Consider the following 19,763-nt stretch of genomic DNA (forward strand, 5'->3'; position numbering starts at 1 on the left):
GGTTCCGGAATGAGTTTAACTGCAACCGAAGACTCCATATCAAGAAGACTGGCAACTCTGTCCAGAATCCGGAGACAGTAACAACAACGCCACTTGCGGGTAAAGGTGGTACTTTCCATAGTGATGCACACACACATATACATTTTTACATAAAGCTTCCTCCCTTCTTCCAATAGAGGCGCTGTAACCTCTGTCGCTTCTCGTTTGTATGGGGGAAGGAAAGAGATATCAGTCTTCTTGATATGGAGTCTTCGCTGCAACCCAGTTAAACTCATTCCGGAACCGGTTCGGATTTCTTAATGGAGTCATTATGGATTCCAAATCAAATGCAACAACCGATTCCGACTCAGAATCGGTTGTTGCATTTGATTTGGAATCCATACTGACTCCATTCAGGATTCCGAATCAAATTCCGAATGGTTTGACCGGGAAGCACGAATTCGACGCAAAACTCAAAAGTACTCAAATTTATGTTAAAATAACTTATTCTATGGGTTGTTTTATTTTTCCGTGTAGATGGTCTTTTTAGTGGGGTACAAGAATAAAAAAACGAGATAGCTGTCACACGAGTAGCGATTTATTCGTCACAACAAAATAATGAAAAGTTTACTGTAGTGAATTAGTTTTTAGAAAATTATAGTTTTTTCACAAACATACGAGTAAATAGATCTAGATAGATACTTATTTACGAACAATGGGGAGCCTCGAGGAAGCCTGCATCACTGGTTTTCTGTGTCGCCTTTGCTCGCAAATCCATAGATCAGTCATTTTTATCTATGGGTCGGAAGGGAACGAGCACGAGCTAGAACAAAAAATAAACAACTATCTTCCCGTTAAAGTAAGTATATATTAAGTTAGGTAATGTTTCTCTTCGGTACAAAATACTGCAGCTTAAACAGTAGCAGTAATGCAGTTGGATTGTAGTGCAGTAAAATTCAGCTGGAATTCTGGCTTGATCTAGTTAGTATTCCGGCTCCAGTGACAACGGACTCTAATTTGAATCGTGGTAATTGTCTAGTTTAGAGACTTTCGTGATAGAGGTCCAATTTTAATGCGGATGTTTGCCAAAACGGTGTATTTTAGCCTAAATAAACCGAAAATACCGCTCAGTCTCAGTCGGCTTAACTAGCCATAGCTCCTATGAGTAAACCGGGCAAACTAGAGGCAAAAATATACCTAGGGTAATGGGCCTGTTTTTGCCTTATTTCTATTATCACCGTTGGTTAGAGTAACGTGTGCCATTTTTATTCAAAACATTAGGGGCACGAGACGTTAGTAATGTATTACTGAGTAGTAATGTCACTTTTAATGAACGTGTAAGGCGAGTAATGATGAAATTCCCATAAGGGCCCTGTACACGAGGCGTTAATAATGTCATTACTGTATAGTAATGTCACTTTTAATGAACGTGTAAGGCGAGTAATGATGGAATTCCCATACAATTCCAGTAATGACACTACTTAGTAATGACACTTTTATTGCGCGTGTAAGGGTCCCTATACAATTCCAATTCATGTCATTACTTAGTAATGACACTTATTGCGCGTGTAATAAGGGGCCCTTACACGCGCAATAAAAGTGTCATTACTAAGTAGTGTCATTACTAGAATTGTATGGGAATTCCGTCATTACTCACCTTACACGATCATTAAAAGTGACATTACTGCTCAGTAATGACATTACTAGCGCCTCGTGTAAGGGGCCCTATAGGCCCTATTAGCGCACCGTACACGAGGCGTTAGTAATGTCATTACTGAGCAGTAATGTCACTTTTAATGAACGTGTAAGGCGAGTAATGATGGAATTCCCATAAGGGGCCCTTACACGCGCAATAAAAGTGTCATTACTAGAATTGTATAGGGACCCTTACACGCGCAATAAAAGTGTCATTACTAAGTAGTGTCATTACTGGAATTGTATAGGGCCCCTTACACGAGGCGCTAGTAATGTCATTACTGAGCAGTAATGTCACTTTTAATGATCGTGTAAGGTGAGTAATGACGGAATTCCCATACAATTCTAGTAATGACACTACTTAGTAATGACACTACTTAGTAATGACACTTTTATTGCGCGTGTAAGGGCCCCTTATGGGAATTCCATCATTACTCGCCTTACACGTTCATTAAAAGTGACATTACTATACAGTACGCCTCGTGTACGGGGCCCTTATGGGAATTCCGTCATTACTCACCTTACACGATCAATAAAAGTGACATTACTGCTCAGTAATGACAATACTAGCGCCTCGTGTAAGGGGCCCTATAAGGGCCCCGTACACAAGGCGTTAGTAATGTTATTATTAAGCAGTAATGTCACTTTTAATGAACGTGTAAGGCGAGTAATGATGGAATTCCCATACAATTCCAGTAATGACACTATCTAGTAATGACACATTTATTGCTCGTGTAAGGGCCACTTAAGGGTCCCTATACAATTTCAGTAATGACACTACTTAGTAATGACACTTATTGCGCATGTAAGGGCCCTTATTAGGGCCCCGTACACGAGGCGTTAGTAATGTCATTACCAGGGCCGCCGAGAGGGAGGGGACCAGGGTGTTTCTCCCCGGGCCCGGAGTTCTGAAGGGGGCCCGGATTTTTAACATAGACTAAAATTTTGACAAATACTTTTTCGACAAAAAATTATTTGAGCAAGCAACTTAAAATTCAATATCTTGTGTATGCGGTAACTAGAATAGCGAAAATTCTAAACTACTGAATATTTGATATCAACTATGTTTATACAAACCTAATTCTCACGTCGAAACAAGTTCAGACTCGAGCGGGCATAGCGGAAGTTGTACATCGAATGCCCTGTACGCAGCTCACCTGGGTTCGAATCCCAACCCCGCACACAGGAATAGAGATTTTTTATAGGAAAATTCCTAGCCTGAATGAAGAAGCGAATGACCTTAAGATTAAAATGTCTATAATCGAAACAAAAATATTTGAGAGCTCAATTGGTCAAATGAGTCATCAAAAACTCTTGATATACTAAAATAATTCGAGATTAATTCAAAAATTAAAATGAAAATTTAATTTAACAAAAATATGATCGGATTTGTAAGGGTTAAACAATTAAATGGTTTGATTAGAAGTCATGAAGTTGTCTTCAAATTTCTCCAATATGAAATCTTTTTTTTATTTAAAATTCTATAAAATTTCCTGTTTTCGAAAGTGCTGGATTACTATCGAAAGTAATTATTGAAAGAAAAAACCCTGCTTAGGGTTGCCACACCGGTTGTTGGAGGCGAATTGCGTGTCTTCGTTCAGGTAAATCCGAATTCGCCGGGAAGAATCCATTGGATAATTTTGCAATTTTGCGTTACCCTTTTCTTTACCAGGCATCGTGCAGCACCCAGTCCTCGTAAACATCATCCTCGGGTTGCAGGCCCAAATCGTTAAGGAGGGCCCTCTTGGCGTTGGCAAATATTATTTTAAAAGTGCCATTTGGGTTTACTTTACCCCATTGAACCTTCGTTTCAATGGATCAATGTTCCTCGCAGATTCTCGAAAGAAACTGAAGTGTGATTTCACTCCCCGTGCTTGTTTACTGTGGAGCAGACCAAAGCTCGCTCGGGTTATCCTTCACAGCGAGAGTGGCTGGTGCTTTTAGAATCTGTGAATATCCGAGGAAGCAAAGTACTACACTCAACTAAATCAACAAAATGCAAATGCAAAAACATGCAACTAAATGTGAACGGCACAGAAAAGTTGAGTGCTTTACCAAACTACGGTGAATGTGAAGAAAATAAGATATTTTTCCTCCTAGTGCCTATGAGCTACATAAGAAATAAAAGAGTTCATATTTATTTGTTTTTAAGCATTTTATACAATAAAAAGCCATGGAAGCGCTCCAAAATTCTGTCGAGTGATCAATTTAACTCGAAATTCTAATTGAATTCAACGCATACCCATGTGTCTCTTGAAGTCTATCCCCTGCTCAGTAAAACTCTGCTGGTTAAAGTACCACTAGAGGCGGTAACCCTACCTCTGTTTGAGAGCTCAATTGGTCAAATGAGTCATCAAAAACTCTTTATATACTAAAATAATTCGGGATTAATCCAAAAATTAAAATTTTAAATTTAATAATCATGGTTATACGTATACGTTCATTGCTACAAAATCCATAAAAAATCATATTCAGATACGAGATGATATCGAAACATTTTTGTCAAGGGGTCGTCACAAATGCTGTTTTCGTCGATTTTCGACCCCTCCTTTCCTCTTCGTAGCATTTTGTCACAAAATTCTAACCTATTACATCCCCCACTACATCTTGTACTCGCTGGTAACCTAGGAGTGAGTTTTGAAGACGTCTCAAGCTCTATCGTCTACGATTTTAAAAACGCTGACTACGACAGCATCGTTAGCACGCTGTTGGATATAAACTGGGACGAAAATCTTAACAATGATGACGCGAACGAAGCAGCGATGACGTTTTCTAATATTCTTAACTACCTAATCGACCGTCATGTGCCAAAACGAACAGTCAGCACAAATCAACACCCTCCCTGGCAATCAACAGTGCTTAGACGATTAAAAACTGCCAAACGAGCCGCATTTAAAAAGTTCTCGAAGCATAAGACACTTGCATTACGAAACCACTACTTTCAACTCAACCACGAATACAAACAGCAAAGCAGACGTGCCTTTTTTAGATATCAGCGAAACGTCGAACGTCAACTGAAATCCAAGCCCAAGTCGTTTTGGAAATATGTGAACGAGCAGCGAAAAGAATCCGGGTTACCATCTTGTATGTCATTAAATGGAGTTTTAGGCACCGACACTAAGGAAATTTGCCAATTGTTTTCCGACAAATTTTCAAGCGTTTTTTCCGACGAGAACCTTTCCCCACAACAAGTCGCTGCCGCTTCAAATCTAACTCCTTCTCTAGGACGAACCATCAACCGAATTTGTGTCGATAATGCTGCCATTCTTGCAGCAAATTCCAAGCTGAAAGCATCTAGTTCCCCGGGTCCAGATGGCGTTCCTTCGATTTTTGTCAAAAAGTGCATCAGCGGGCTTCTTGAACCACTTCGGCGAGTCTTTGTGCTATCACTCAATACTGGAACATTCCCTTCCTGCTGGAAAGCAGCGCACATGTTTCCAGTTCACAAAAAAGGAAACAAATCGAACATTGACAATTATCGAGGAATCTCGTGTTTAAGTGCAGTATCAAAACTATTCGAGCTGGTTGTCTTAGACCCTCTTTTCTTTCACTGCAAACACTACATTGCAGACGATCAACACGGATTTATGCCTAAACGATCGACAACGACTAACCTGCTCTCGTTCACAACATATGCAATGGATGGATTCGCTGACGGATTGCAAACCGATGCTATTTACATGGATCTATCTGCGGCCTTCGACAAAATCAATCATGATATCGCAATAGCGAAGCTGGACAAACTCGGTATTCATGGACAACTTCTGCGCTGGTTTCGTTCCTACCTCGATGGAAGGCAACTTCAAATCAGCATTAAGGATTGTCTATCTACACCATTCTTCGCTACATCCGGCATCCCACAAGGAAGCCATCTCGGTCCAGTGCTATTCCTCCTCTACTTTAATGACGTCAACATCAAATTACAAGGACCCCGCCTTTCTTTTGCCGACGACATGAAAATTTTTCAACAAATACGGGATAGAACCGATGCCGAGCTTCTTCAGAGGGAATTGGACAGCTTTAGTACGTGGTGTGATCTAAACAGAATGGTTTTAAACCCGAGCAAATGCTCAATCGTTACGTTCACGCGGAAACGCCATCCGATTCAGTTTAACTACCATCTCTTCGACTCGAGTATTCCAAGACACTCTAACGTCAAGGATCTCGGAGTCATCATGGATTCGGCACTAACGTTCAAACCACATACATCATCCATTGTGGATAAGGCTTCAAGACAGCTTGGGTTCATCTTCCGAATAGCGAAAAACTTTAAGGACGTATACTGTTTAAAATCTCTCTATTGTGCGCTGGTTCGCTCAACACTGGAATATTGTTCTGCTGTTTGGAACCCTTACTACCAGAACGGTGTCGACAGAATCGAGGCCGTCCAACGCCGGTTCATACGCTTTGCACTCCGACATCTTCCTTGGCAAAACAGATTTCAGCTGCCGAGCTACGAAAACCGTTGTCAGTTAATACAGCTCGATACTCTAAGCATCCGGAGGGACTGCTCTCGAGCCCTGTTCGTCTCGGACTTACTGTCTGCCAGGGTGGATTGCCCTACAATCCTCGGACGCCTCGATCTTCAAGCTCGCGTTCGAGCTCTGCGCAATAACTCTCTTCTGCGAGTCCCATTCAGGAGAACTAACTATGGGCGCCAGGGCGCTGTTACCGGACTCCAGCGTGTGTTTAACAGTGTGGCCACGGCGTTTGACTTCAACCTGACAAGGAATTCGATAAAAACTAAAATAATTCGTATTCTGAAATGTAATTAGTTTAAGTAACCACCATTGGGGCCAAGGGGTCTGTTGGTGACGGTACAACAAATAAACAAATAAACAAATAAACCTACCCCTTGTAAAAACGTATAGCAACTATTGCAAAGCGTCCAAGGATGAAAAAAACTCTTTACAATTCATTCAAATACGGCCTTTTATCAACATTTTCATTATAACAGCAAATTGCGCATACAACAAGCCCCTTTTATGACGAATATAGTGTTAATAGTTTTGTTTTGAATTTTATATGTTATGGAGCACGAAGAGAAGATCTCTCAGTTCGCAATCTTCCAGCGGTGCAATGATTGTAAAACAGGCCATACACGATACGATTGGTCGTACGATTTGACCGCCTGAACAATTTTCGCCTCTGTCGTACAACCCGGTCGAGTCGTATGGTAGTTTGACATGCTTAAAAACTGGTCGTACGACCAGTTGTATGTATGAGTGAAAATTTGTAGGTATATGTTTTTTCTGCCAAACTCGCCAGAGAATCTGTTTCGTTTGTCGTGCAGATTAATTCACCTAGTGATGTAATTGTGCATTTCTTTTACTGTTATCATGGTAGGTTATACTCAAAATTATATATAAAATTGATCCTTGATGCACCTAGATTCAATGTAAACATCCCGATTATAGTATTTTAGGCAGATTTGATGTAGTGCTTTATATAATTAATATCTATTCTTCTCGACAAGTGAGACTTTAGAATTAGTTCTCAATTTTTTATCGTTACGTGTAAACGTGTAAATATAAGCGCAAAACTGTTTCCATTTGATTGTTATTTGGACGTTTTTCAAAAACCACTAGCAACATGAAAAGACTAATTTGCTGTACTACATGTAATTTATGAGAAATCGAAAAAACATTTTTTAAAGAGCAGATAACTATAATTCATCAATCGTAAAACAGTTCAGAACGAGGCCGATGACAGAGGAAAGTCGGTAATAGTTGCGATTGAGAAGATCTGTACGTTGACTTATCATAATATTCGGCATAGAAAATCTTGTAATTTGTTAGCCAGCCTACTATTATTAGAATATATAGGCTCGATTGGCACTTTCCTCATGCTATTATTTATGTTGTTTTGCATTTCTCATAAAAGAAATGCATAAAACTCGCTCAAACTTTCAAGACTTTTCATTATATAGAAATCGACTTAGCTCGAAGATTTGGATCAATGTTTCGCTCTCTCTGTGTTTATTATAGTAAGGTTTAAAAAGATTCAAAAGCTTGGCCTGTAGTGTATTGGTGCTGTGTGAGGCTCTCTTTCGTACCTTACCACTACAACACTCATTACTCTTTGTTCGCCCTTCTTCCCCACGGAACTGCATCAAGGTATTATTTTGTGGGAGAGAGGGCGTTGTGCTTTCTTCGCACCTATTTCTATTGCTCACGAGTTTTCCGCAGCTATCTTGGAACCTCACTTGATGTATGAAATGGCTCGTCCTTTGAGTCCATTTAGCTCTCGACTCTTCTCTTGCTTTTCTTCTCCATCTATTACGTCACCATTTTGCTCTTGTCTCAGTAAGCCGTTTAGCTACTGATTTCCGATTGTCAATAAGCTGCCAGCGATATTACGATCTTCTAGGATAGTCCACAGCGGTGAACTCACCCTACCTCACTGAGTTTTTCGACGGAGGAATTTCTCCCGACACTGATACCCGCTTTCTTGAGCCGTTTAACTCCCAGTTTTATCGACATCTACTCGGACTGTGTGTGTATGTGTGGATGTGCAATAGTAAGTAGGTGGCAAACTCTCATTCGTGTTTCTTAGCATTGGCTGAACCGATCTTATCCAAACCAATTTCAATTAAAAGGCCTAACACCCAGACAGCACGCTATTGATTTGTTTTTGATTCTGATGTTTAGTTTCTAAGATATTGTTTGAATGAGTAAAAATGGAGTTGGTTAAGTTGAGGTCAATGGCATCTTCGGAGAATTTGTTGGATGTAATATGGTCTTTCTTTTGGTATTGTGTTTTCACATATTAATCCCCCTATAAGCGAAATATTTAAAAAAAATGCCTTTGTGATTATATTGAGATGATGGCTTCTGCAAATTTATAGCTTTTCTGCCAACATCTTTACTGAAGACACCAAGTGTCTGTCTTGTATGCTTTAATAGTTACAGCATGTTTTTTATTGTTCAATATAATTTTAATACACCATTCGAATTTTATTTCGGAAACGTAAAAGGATGAGATCAGAACAAATTTGGAAGCTTAAATAATTGATGTTGAGCGCATTTTCCATAAAAAACCCACCTAACAGTGTGAAATTTTTCTTCTAATATTTCTTTAAGACCTAACTTGAATGAAAACCTAGTGATTGGAGGCTATAGTTACATTTGTAGGACCATTGTCTCACAAATTTTATTTGTCTTTGTATTGGTGACCAGGGTGGCCAGATAGAATTCCCAAATATTGGTAGGGTCACTAAAAGTTTATCGGTAGTTATCGGTAGGCCGGGTTATTGTTCCAAAAACGTAGTGTTGACATAGAATTGTAAAAGTCACACAGGTGTTGCAAAAAACACCCGTAATATGTGTCAAATTATATTGTTTCAGAAAACATTAGCAATACAAATAAATAACTACGATGTAATGTGTAGCAGCTGTGTTTCACACTTGCAACAGTCACGTTTTTGCAATTATGTTGTGATTGTAATGCAATAAATAACTTTGGTTGTTTTTCTAGAACATGTTGCAAGTGCTACTTAGGATAGACTCTCAAATACACGCACACACAGACATTAGCCTAACTCGGCGAACTGAATCGAGTGGTATATGAGACTCGTTTTGCTGGGCCTTGGTTAGGAAGTCGATTTTCATAGTGATTGCATTACTTTTTTACAATGAAAGAAAAAAAACGTCAAACTGGTTGGACGACTTGTCGTACTGCAGTTACAACCGTGTGTGGCGAATCGGTCGTACGACATATCGTTTCAACAGTCTATCCGACTGGTCGTACAACACGTTGTACGACAGATCGTATCGTGTATGGGCCGCATTACAATCAAATTCGAATGTTTTAATATTTTTTTAATTTAGACAACAATATCAAACATTGTCGGTTGTTCAGTAAAAGGTATAGAACATACGCGTTTACTTAAAATTACGTTCATTAAATCGTTGACTTAAACATTACAAGGATAAATAAGATTTCTTTTCCGAGCATCCAGTTTTTTCCAATCCAGAGTTTTTTTTTCAAGAAAGGTTCCAGTCTTTTTGAGAAAAATGTTGGCAACGCTCTAGTTAGAATAATTCCAGTTCATTTCTGGCTGAACTTTACTGGGACCGAAAGCTTCTTCGAATATGGCCTATCTATTATAATACATTGAAGATTGAATCAGCACCCGATTTTGTCAGCCTAATAACAAAATATGTATGGTGGGCTGTAGCAGACGAACAAGGCTGAATTCGAGTTAATCCTTTCTTGAGATAAGGACAAATCCAAATATGCAAAAATAAAAAAAAATCATGTTTTTTTAAAATTCACTCTAGAAGACCCCTTGAAGAGAAATTTATGTTAAATAATCAGAAATAGTTATCAGACTACATCAAGGGAAGAATATTTTAAGAGCTACGGCTTATTATAAAGAAAGAAAATATGTCCCGATTTAGTCAATGTCCCCATTTCGTCAACCTGAAATACACCATGATGCTGATAAAAAAACGGGTCTTTAAGAGAGGCCGGAGCTAGTTGGCGGTTGGGATAAGTCCCTTTTTCTCCTTTTCTATTTGACATATGGCACTGTTTCTCAAGTACTGTGAAATACATTGTCCAACGTGCTTTTGTTGTATAACATTTTGGATTGTAGAAGTTTAGGGCGATATTGTTTTCGAGCATACTAAGTAAATTTTCTTAATTTTAAACATTTTGTGTTTAAGGTGATTTTAAATATACCCATGAGTGAATATATTTTTCAACAAGGCTTAAAAAGAGCTTTCAGTATACACTCAGGTTTTTTTTACGCGGGGGATACGAGCCGCGTAAATGAAAACCGCGTAAATGAAAACCGCGTAAATTTCAAAATCCGCGTAAATGAAAACCGCGTAAATTTCAAAATCCGCGTAAATGAAAACCGCGTAAATTTCAAAATCCGCGTAAATGAAAACCGCGTAAATTTCAAAATCCGCGTAAATGAAAACCGCGTAAATTTCAAAATCCGCGTAAATGAAGACCACTTAAATTTAAGAATCCGCGATAAAGGGAACCTCATTGATGGATACCGCGTAAATTGCAAAATCCGCGTAAATGAAAACCGCGTAAATTTCAAAAACCGCGAAAATGAAAACCGCGTAAATTTCAAAATCCGCGTAATGAAAACCGCGTAAATTTCAAAATCCGCGTAAATGAAAACCGCGTAAATTTCAAAATCCGCGTAAAAAAAACCGCGTAAAAAATACCGCGCAAAAAAAAACCGCGTAAAAAAAACTTGAGTGTACATATAGATATTGCACATATCCACAAATAAAAACCTCTTAATATCTCTCTAACTTGTTATTTGACACTTTGGGGGTTATTCCGAACAGTCACTTTAGGTGAGGTGACACTATCTCTACCTTTTTCATTCCGCTGCAATTAAATAGTGAACACAGCCTGACGTCACCACAGGTGCAGTTGGTTCAAGATGGTCATTTTTACAAACGGAATGATGTGACGAAAATAACTTTGTGTCGAAATGATACGAGTTAATGGCATGGAGTCAAATCGAGAATTGTTGAACTTACTGAGATGCACTTTTTAAGAAAATTAATGAAAATGCTAATAATAACACTAAATTTATATTAATTTACTTCTAAAAGAATGCTAAATCCACTTAACTGAATGGCATTATTACATTTTTCTCTGTGAAATTTTCTTGGCTTTCCAAAGAAAAAAAATCAATGGTATTCAAGTTTAATAACCCAAACATATGGAAACAAGAAAGGATAAGTACATCATGTCAAAGAACGAATTATGCAGCTCTTTCAGGCGAATCATTAAAATGATGAGGTTCACCATTGAGATTTTCGAGAAATGATCGAAAAATCGATAAGAAATGTCACCTTTAAAATCTAAAAGATTACTTAGACTATCAGCACCGGGCGTGGGTATAAGCAATTTCCTAACCGTCATCATAACACGACACCGCACCGGCAGTTGGTAAACAGGTTGGGAAATGGAAACTTATCGTTTCGGTTTACAGTGAGTGTCTATATTTGGTAACTTCTTCCAACCGACGCCAACGTTGCTATTCGCAGAAAGGAGGCACAACAAAGGAAAATGTAAAAAATAGGATCTCGCGATAAATGTTATGCAGAAGTGTTCTGCGTGAATTTTGATTCGACTCGTGAAAGATTTTTATTTTAAATAAAATTATGGATTGAGCTCAATAAATAAAACTATCGGTTGTGAGACAATAAATTATTTGATTGAATTCAATAACATTTTTTTAAAGTTTACAGAAATTAAAACAATTATTGAAATTAAAAGTTTATTGTAACTTTAATGAAAATATACTTTCAAACCTCGATTCACACCAATTATTTTGTCGTTTGATACAATGAACAGTATTTGTTTGTATTCAATTACCCACAGTTTTGATTATGCTGTATGTTTTCTGCGTGGAAGTAAAAATGATTGCATATAAGCAGCTTGGATTGAACTGGAAGATGTAGCATTATGTCAAGCTGGGCATGATGTGTCCCAGGATCCGATTGATGGGATGCTAGCAAGAAGCGGAATTTCATTGGCTTTGAAGCTTGTAAAAGCCCGAAAATTTTTATATGTGGAGGCCAATACGAAAGCTAATGATAGTGTCCAACGAAAATCGAAAATCGCTGCGAACAAATGGTGATGATTGTGGGGAAACTAAGATTCGAGAAGAAAGAAAATGCGTGTATTTTTCTCGCGCAAAGTTTTTAATTCAGGACCAGTAGTAAAAAGAAGATCACAACGATAATGGTTTATCACACACTCTGCAGCGCTTAGTTCAAAAACGCTGGATTTAATTGCTAATAGGTACGCATGGCAGGACACAGATCACACCTGTTATATCATCACCATCTCATTTCATCCGGTGGTTCATCATATTTTCGAGGGATAATATTGTGTTGTGGTCTACAGTCGTGATTCGCTGGTTGGACACTTTTTAACTGGACCGCTTTTTGTTGGACCTCCGCTAGTTGGACCATTGTCCAACTAAAAAGCATCTGAACGTCAAAATCTCGTGCCAAATTTACTTTGGCAATCAATCTGACAATATTTAGAGATAAGAACAGATGCATTTACACTGCCAACATCTCCTTTGGAGAGTTTTTGACATTTGTCAGTCGGTCCAACTAGCGAATCAAATTCGTTAGTTGGACAACGCTTTGGCCCAACCAGCGAATCACGACTGTATACTACCCAAGATCGCTTATTTGCCCCGTTTTCTATGGGATTTCCAATCTTCATGGGACTGACTTGCGATCATAGGCAGTATAGTGAAATGCATGAACGTGAATGCACTTGGAATTCAATTCACTTAGTCTGTAAATAAGGGGAGGGCGGGAGTAGACGGGGTTTGGTGGTTGTACTTAACTTATAAAAATGATATTTTTAATACATTTTAACATTTCTAATATTGTTCTTAGAAACAGTAACACGAAATGTTAATTAACTTTATAATTTATTGTTGGACAATGAAATTGCTTGTTTCAAGACGTTTATTATAAATTTACTAGAAGTATTCCGCGTCGAACAATGTGGAAATGGCCTATAATTCTAGGATAGCCACTTTTGTTAATTCGTTGTAATAGTTTTTGACTTACTCCGACAATTTTATGCAAACTGTGGATACATGGATGTGGATTTGATGACCAATTTGGTAAGCAGCGAACGTCACGTTCAAAAATTTTCGAACGTTCCACTGTTTGACCTACCTATGATTAAGACCCGTGTCAGGCCATGGCAAACACCTGATGATGCTTTGGCTCGTTCTAAGCACAGACAAACAAATATAACAATTCGAAGACTGATTTGGGAAATACATCGATGATATTCAAAAGAGCACATCTGAGCATTACATTACATTATTGTCGCTTCAGCTCATCGCATCGATGCTAATGCAGTTGACAGGCGAAGATCTAATAGAATTTCAAATTGTTTGAATTAAAAGTTGGAGACACAGTACGCTACTTAGAATTATGAAAAAATTCTTATCGCTGACGCTAGGAATTTGGCACTACCCCGCAGGACCGTTGTTTGAAAGCAAGATTCCGTGATATGTCATTTGCCATATTGATAAATTGGAATCAAATTTATAATTTTTGAGCAATAACTCATTATTTGATTCCATCTTTACAATTACCGTATCGACGACAAAATGTTGAATTCAGTTAATATATATCTGTATTAACTTGCCACAAATTCATGTGTACGAATTTGCTCCAGGGTACGCACTTAATGTTTATTTCTTGAAGTAGATGTAGTTGTAGTTAGTATTTCAGCTCCAGCGATACAACCGATTGTAATTAGAATTAGTTGTGTTATTGGCGCCGGAATACTACACAATTAAGCTTTTTCGGGAAATCAGCCGGAATACGAATTACGAATACGAATTAGAAGCAACCAGAATTTCCGATTCAACTTTACTCACAGACTAACAGACATAACAATCAAAAACAAAGCTTCGCCCGCTTTAACGGTCATTTTAAATATATTTGTAGTTGGGACTGGCGCCACTGACATATGAACAAGCATGTGGGGGATAGACCACTAGTGAAAAATTGGTCCCAAACCTAAGGGGTAACCCACCAGTAAATAAATTGTTTGGGACTGTGAATAAAAGGTGGAGCTAGTGTTCTGGGAAAATTGTCGGATCGATTTTTTTTTAGGGAATTCCCTCATAGTGTTATGTCTGTTAGTCTGTGCTTTACTTTACCCATAGGTGCACGCAAAGTTCATATATCGATTACTGGCTAGCGGCTACTTGTTGCCAAAGGCCTTGTTTATGATATAAAGGCTCGCACAGAGCGAACCCAAATCTACCTATCGAACAGTCAGATGGCTACCTATCGTGCAAAGTAAACAAATATTCTTCTTTCGGAGAACATGCAAGAAATGTATTAGTTAGTTAATATCATGGCGAAATATTTCAATCGTCGAAACAAGACACTGTATTCAGTTTATTATGCTTTTTTTGTAACAATGAAAAATAAATTACATGAAATAGTATCAAGAATAGAGTGCTATAAGCCACGAAACAGTGGGTTTTCAATTCACTCCATATTAATTTATTGTGTAACTCGGTTGAAGTCACTCAAAGTTACAGCAAAAATTATGGGTGCCAGAAACAAAGAAGATGGCATCATTTTAGGCAGCGTTGCGCATTCCTCTGTGGATTTTGACCCATACTAAAATTACTTTTGGTATGGGTCAAAATCCACATTGAGGGGAAATTCCGGAGAAACTATTGTTGGTTCAGCGCAATTCACAGCAGTTACGAAAGAGTTGAAGATACTCCTTTTGTTCACGAGCACTAGATATGTTTGGTGAATATTGGTTTGGAACTTCCTCTCAACGTGAATTTTGATAATTGTCTTTTAAGCACAAATCTCCGATCAACATGGGGAACGTGCTATTTGAACCAGTCGCTACTGATTCCTGATTCTAGTTCTTTTAGTTAGATGAGATATGATTACTATAACAACGTGCTCCGTGTATCAACCTAGGAAAACAACGCATTTTACGCAAGTTAATATTATTATTGAAGCCACACATAAAATACTATCACTTAATTATTTTTGTTTTGCTGTACACTCAAGTTTTTTTTTACGCGGTTTTTTTTTGCGCGGTATTTTTTTACGCGGTTTTTTTTACGCGGATTTTGAAATTTACGCGGTTTTCATTTACGCGGATTTTGAAATTTACGCGGTTTTCATTTACGCGGTTTTTGAAATTTACGCGGTTTTCATTTACGCGGTTTTTGAAATTTACGCGGTTTTCATTTACGCGGATTTTGAAATTTACGCGGTATCCATCAATGAGGTTCCCTTTATCGCGGATTCTTAAATTTAAATGGTCTTCATTTACGCTGATTTTGAAATTTACGCGGTTTTCATTTACGCGGATTTTGAAATTTACGCGGTTTTCATTTACGCGGATTTTGAAATTTACGCGAATTTTGAAATTTACGCGGTTTTCATTTACGCGGCTCGTATCCCCCGCGTAAAAAAAAACTTGAGTGTATATGCATATTATTTATTCAATTACACTAGTTTACAAGAAAAATGGAGCTTCAAGAAAAAGTATTTTTTAGACTAATTTTGGGTCGCTGAACACGAAAACAATATTCATTTTTTTGTTCAAAGAAGCGATTTTGTGATTTGCTCAAAAAACTCATTTTTGAGCACTCTTTGTAGTTTTTAGTCAATATTTCGTGTCAAAATCATCCAATTAATATAGTCAATACGCAAGTTGAAAGGTGCCGAGATACTCTTTCCAAAAACATATAATATGTGTCGATCATATGTAAAATTTGTAGTGCTGCAAGCGTCCAAAGTTTGAAAAAAGTGCATTTTTGACCATTTTTAAAAGTTACTCATTTTTAATTGACTTTTTTACAGAATAACAAATCTTTTTTCGGACCTTTTGGAATCTAAGATGACAGATAATATGTTTACGTTAATTTTAAGCCTAATATCACTAAAATGGGATGAAAAATGTTGATGCTATATTCATATTATTTATTCGATTAAATGGAATAACATGGGAAGAGAGGGAAAGCATCAGGGTATCTTACGATTGGAATACTGGATGATGGATTGGATTGCCAACCTAAATCACTTGGAGGAAACCTCCCGTTTCCTTCTAAAGGTCTGAAATGAGGGAGACGCGCCTTTCTAACAAACAAAACCTATTCTGACATATTCTGACAAACTGATATTGGCATTTTTCATCATTTTTCTTTTTTCAAGTTTTTTTTTGACAAGTAACCTTGTAAATGTTAAATTAAAATGAATCCCTCATTTTAGAAAATGCGATAAATGGGTGATGCTTTATTGTTGAAAAAGCCTCTGATATCAGTATAAATTAATGATATTTCAATTAAAGTAAATAAAACTGGTTAATTTTTATTTTATATCGAATTCAAGAAGTGTGCAAAGTAGCCCCCAGCTAGTCCACAAAAAATATTTTTGAACGCTATATGAACAACTTTTTTATGTGTGAACCAATTCTGCTCATATTTGGCCTAAATAATATATACACGATGACGATAAATCTGTGCTGATATGATAGAAATCCATCGATTATTAAAGGAGTTCCCGTATAAATAAATACCATTCCAGAAATCTTCGGAACCATTTCCTAACTATTCATATAATACTCACCATATTGGGAATACTACTGATACATTCCACCATTATAATTCAACTATTATACTACCATACTCATTTTAGTTACCATTTCCAATACCTTCCGTGTATCCTATATTGGAGATCTGTATACTACATTGTACTTTTGCGCTAGAGGTTACTATTGCTCTGGTGGGCTTTGTTATTCGCATATCTATTCACGCTGCTCCAAAAACCTGTAGCTTAACATGATCAAAAATCCTCATCTTGCAATATTACGGTGATAGCTCAGTTGGATAAAGCGATAGTCCAGTTAGTCTCAATCAGGCTTTCATCAGAAGATTTCGAGTAACAAAGTGAAATTTCATCAATCGATAGAATTGAAATGTGAAAGGGAAGACATTTTTTTCTGCGCCAAATATTTTATACATCGCTAGATCTAAAATATGCATGCCACCATAATCTGTATAGTTCTTGAATATATAGTTGTCAAAATGTATATGGAAAATCGCATATTTTGGTATGGTGACTGTTCTTAACGACCCGTTGTTTGTATGGTCGAGCATGGAAAAACGACACTGGTTATGTTCGATATTACACCAGGCAATAGTTAATCTATTGTTGAACGAACCATATTGAAAATGGTTTTTCGACGTTTGATACAATGGTTGGCATATGGTACAGATTTATGCGGGTTATAATTCGTCAAAATTGATTTACAAAATTTTACACAGTAGCCCCTTTCTCCCTTTAGCTGACTTCTATCTGATCTATCTGAAGCTTTGGTAAAAAAAATGAACTGCCTGAAACTAACTCAATTGCAGTGAATTCGATCCGTGAGTGCAGTTTTTAGTCAATATTTCGTGTCAAAATCATCCAATTAATATACACACCAAAAAATCTGAATTTTATCGTTGACGTAATTGCAAACATGACACAATTCAACAAACCGTAATTTACGGTATGACGGAACATTACCGTGTTCCGTTTAATTTTACATGAAATGTATACTTTACATGCGCAGTAACATAAAATTACACTTCCTACCATTCAGAACAAACGCTGTATGTGGAGTAAAATTACATGATTTACGAAATTAAACGTCATGTAAAATTAAAATCAAACGTAAAACTAAGTCATTTTTGATGCTCGTATATGTCAGGGTCAGGAGACGTAAATTTACACTATTTTTTCTAGGTGTGTAGTCAATACGCAAGTTCAAAGGTGCCGAGATACCCTTTCCAAAAACATATAATATGTGTCGATCATATGTAAAATTTGTAGTGCTGCAAGCGTCCAAAGTTTGAAAAAAGTGCATTTTTGATCATTTTTAAAAGTTACTCATTTTTAATTGACTTTTTTACAGAATAACAAATCTTTTTTCGGACCTTTTAGAATCTAAGATGACAGATAATATGTTTACGTTAATTTTAAGCCTAATATCACTAAAATCGGATGAAGAATGTTGATGCTATGGCACTTTGAGCGAAATGGAAATTTTATGATTTTAGCAGTACCTGCCCTGGTGCGGTGGTTTAGGGGGTGTATCACTGGGTCTCATAAGCCAGTCATCAAATATTGGAGTCCCTATCGGGACTCAGTGGGATTGTAGCACTAACCACGTAATGTTCTGTGAACTGAGAATAGGCTGCGAACCCTGTTGAAGCAGAAGGCGAAAATTTCTTTAATTTGTTAAATATATACTCACCACAGACAAAACAAAACTTTTCCAACGAATATTCCCACATTTTAAAAAGAACACTTAGTTGTAAAATGAAATATCTAAAACCGTTCACATGCCGCAGGATGGATGGATGCAAGCTCGAGAAGACAGTAGCCAACACAAACAATAACTATCAAGTACACTCAGGTTTTTTTTACGCGGGGGATACGAGCCGCGTAAATGAAAACCGCGTAAATGAAAACCGCGTAAATTTCAAAATCCGCGTAAATGACAACCGCGTAAATTTCAAAATCCGCGTAAATGAAAACCGCGTAAATTTCAAAATCCGCGTAAATGAAAACCGCGTAAATTTCAAAATCCGCGTAAATGAAAACCGCGTAAATTTCAAAATCCGCGTAAATGAAGACCACTTAAATTTAAGAATCCGCGATAAAGGGAACCTCATTGATGGATACCGCGTAAATTTCAAAATCCGCGTAAATGAAAACCGCGTAAATTTCAAAAACCGCGTAAATGAAAACCGCGTAAATTTCAAAAACCGCGTAAATGAAAACCGCGTAAATTTCAAAATCCGCGTAAATGAAAACCGCGTAAATTTCAAAATCCGCGTTAAAAAAACCGCGTAAAAAAATACCGCGCAAAAAAAACCGCGTAAAAAAAAACTTGAGTGTATAATAAAGAATATAATGTAAATATTACATGCAATGTACATAATAATGAATTTAATAATAATATAGAAAATAGTATTAAATATAATAAATTTAAGATAAGGCGTTGAAGTCTGTAATACATATGTAAAATTACGCGAAATCTGTGTGAGCTAGAGAAGAGTTAGATCCATTCTCAAGTTATACACATTTTATGTCAAATTCTAAAATAATGGTTCGAAACCAGTTTTTTCACGGCCAAGATCACATTATTTCGCAACCACCAACTTAGGAGGTACATTGTTTTCAAAGGAATTATACAACATAATACAGAGCATACCTTGAAAAAAAAATTTGGTAATTAATTATCTTGGACATAATTATGGGGACTCAAAACATTATTTAGAGGCTTGGTATCTTCGGTAAAGTTTTTGATAATGATATTAAAACAACTTTTTTAAAGACGCAAAAATCTTCAAATGCTTATAACAACCGATCGTTACATACTAGAAACAAACGAAAAACGCCATTTTTCATCACACAAAAACCTTGTAACGAGTACGTTAATTGTAAATAATTAAATGTATATAGATTTGTAAATATTAGTACGTATGCGTAAATTGTTATTTTTCTAAATTATGCATGATATCCATATCA

The 19,763-nt window shown here is 37.1% G+C and overlaps 1 protein-coding gene across 3 annotated transcripts in view; it reads left to right on the forward strand.

Moving 5' to 3' along the window:
- The first annotated feature begins 542 nt into the window (after positions 1-542).
- LOC131677987 (uncharacterized) overlaps positions 543-19,763 on the forward strand; it is a 77,043-nt gene continuing 57,822 nt past the window's right edge. For all 3 annotated transcript variants that reach the window (XR_009303517.1, XR_009303516.1, XM_058958098.1), the window contains exon 1: positions 543-838. Coding sequence is in view for 1 of the 3 variants with exons in the window: in XM_058958098.1 (XP_058814081.1) it covers positions 695-838 (144 nt within the window). In the remaining 2 variants the exon portion in view is untranslated. The remainder of the gene's footprint in view (positions 839-19,763) is intronic.

This window comes from Topomyia yanbarensis, chromosome 1, assembly GCF_030247195.1.
Source record: "Topomyia yanbarensis strain Yona2022 chromosome 1, ASM3024719v1, whole genome shotgun sequence".
NCBI classification, from domain to species: Eukaryota; Metazoa; Arthropoda; class Insecta; order Diptera; family Culicidae; genus Topomyia; species Topomyia yanbarensis.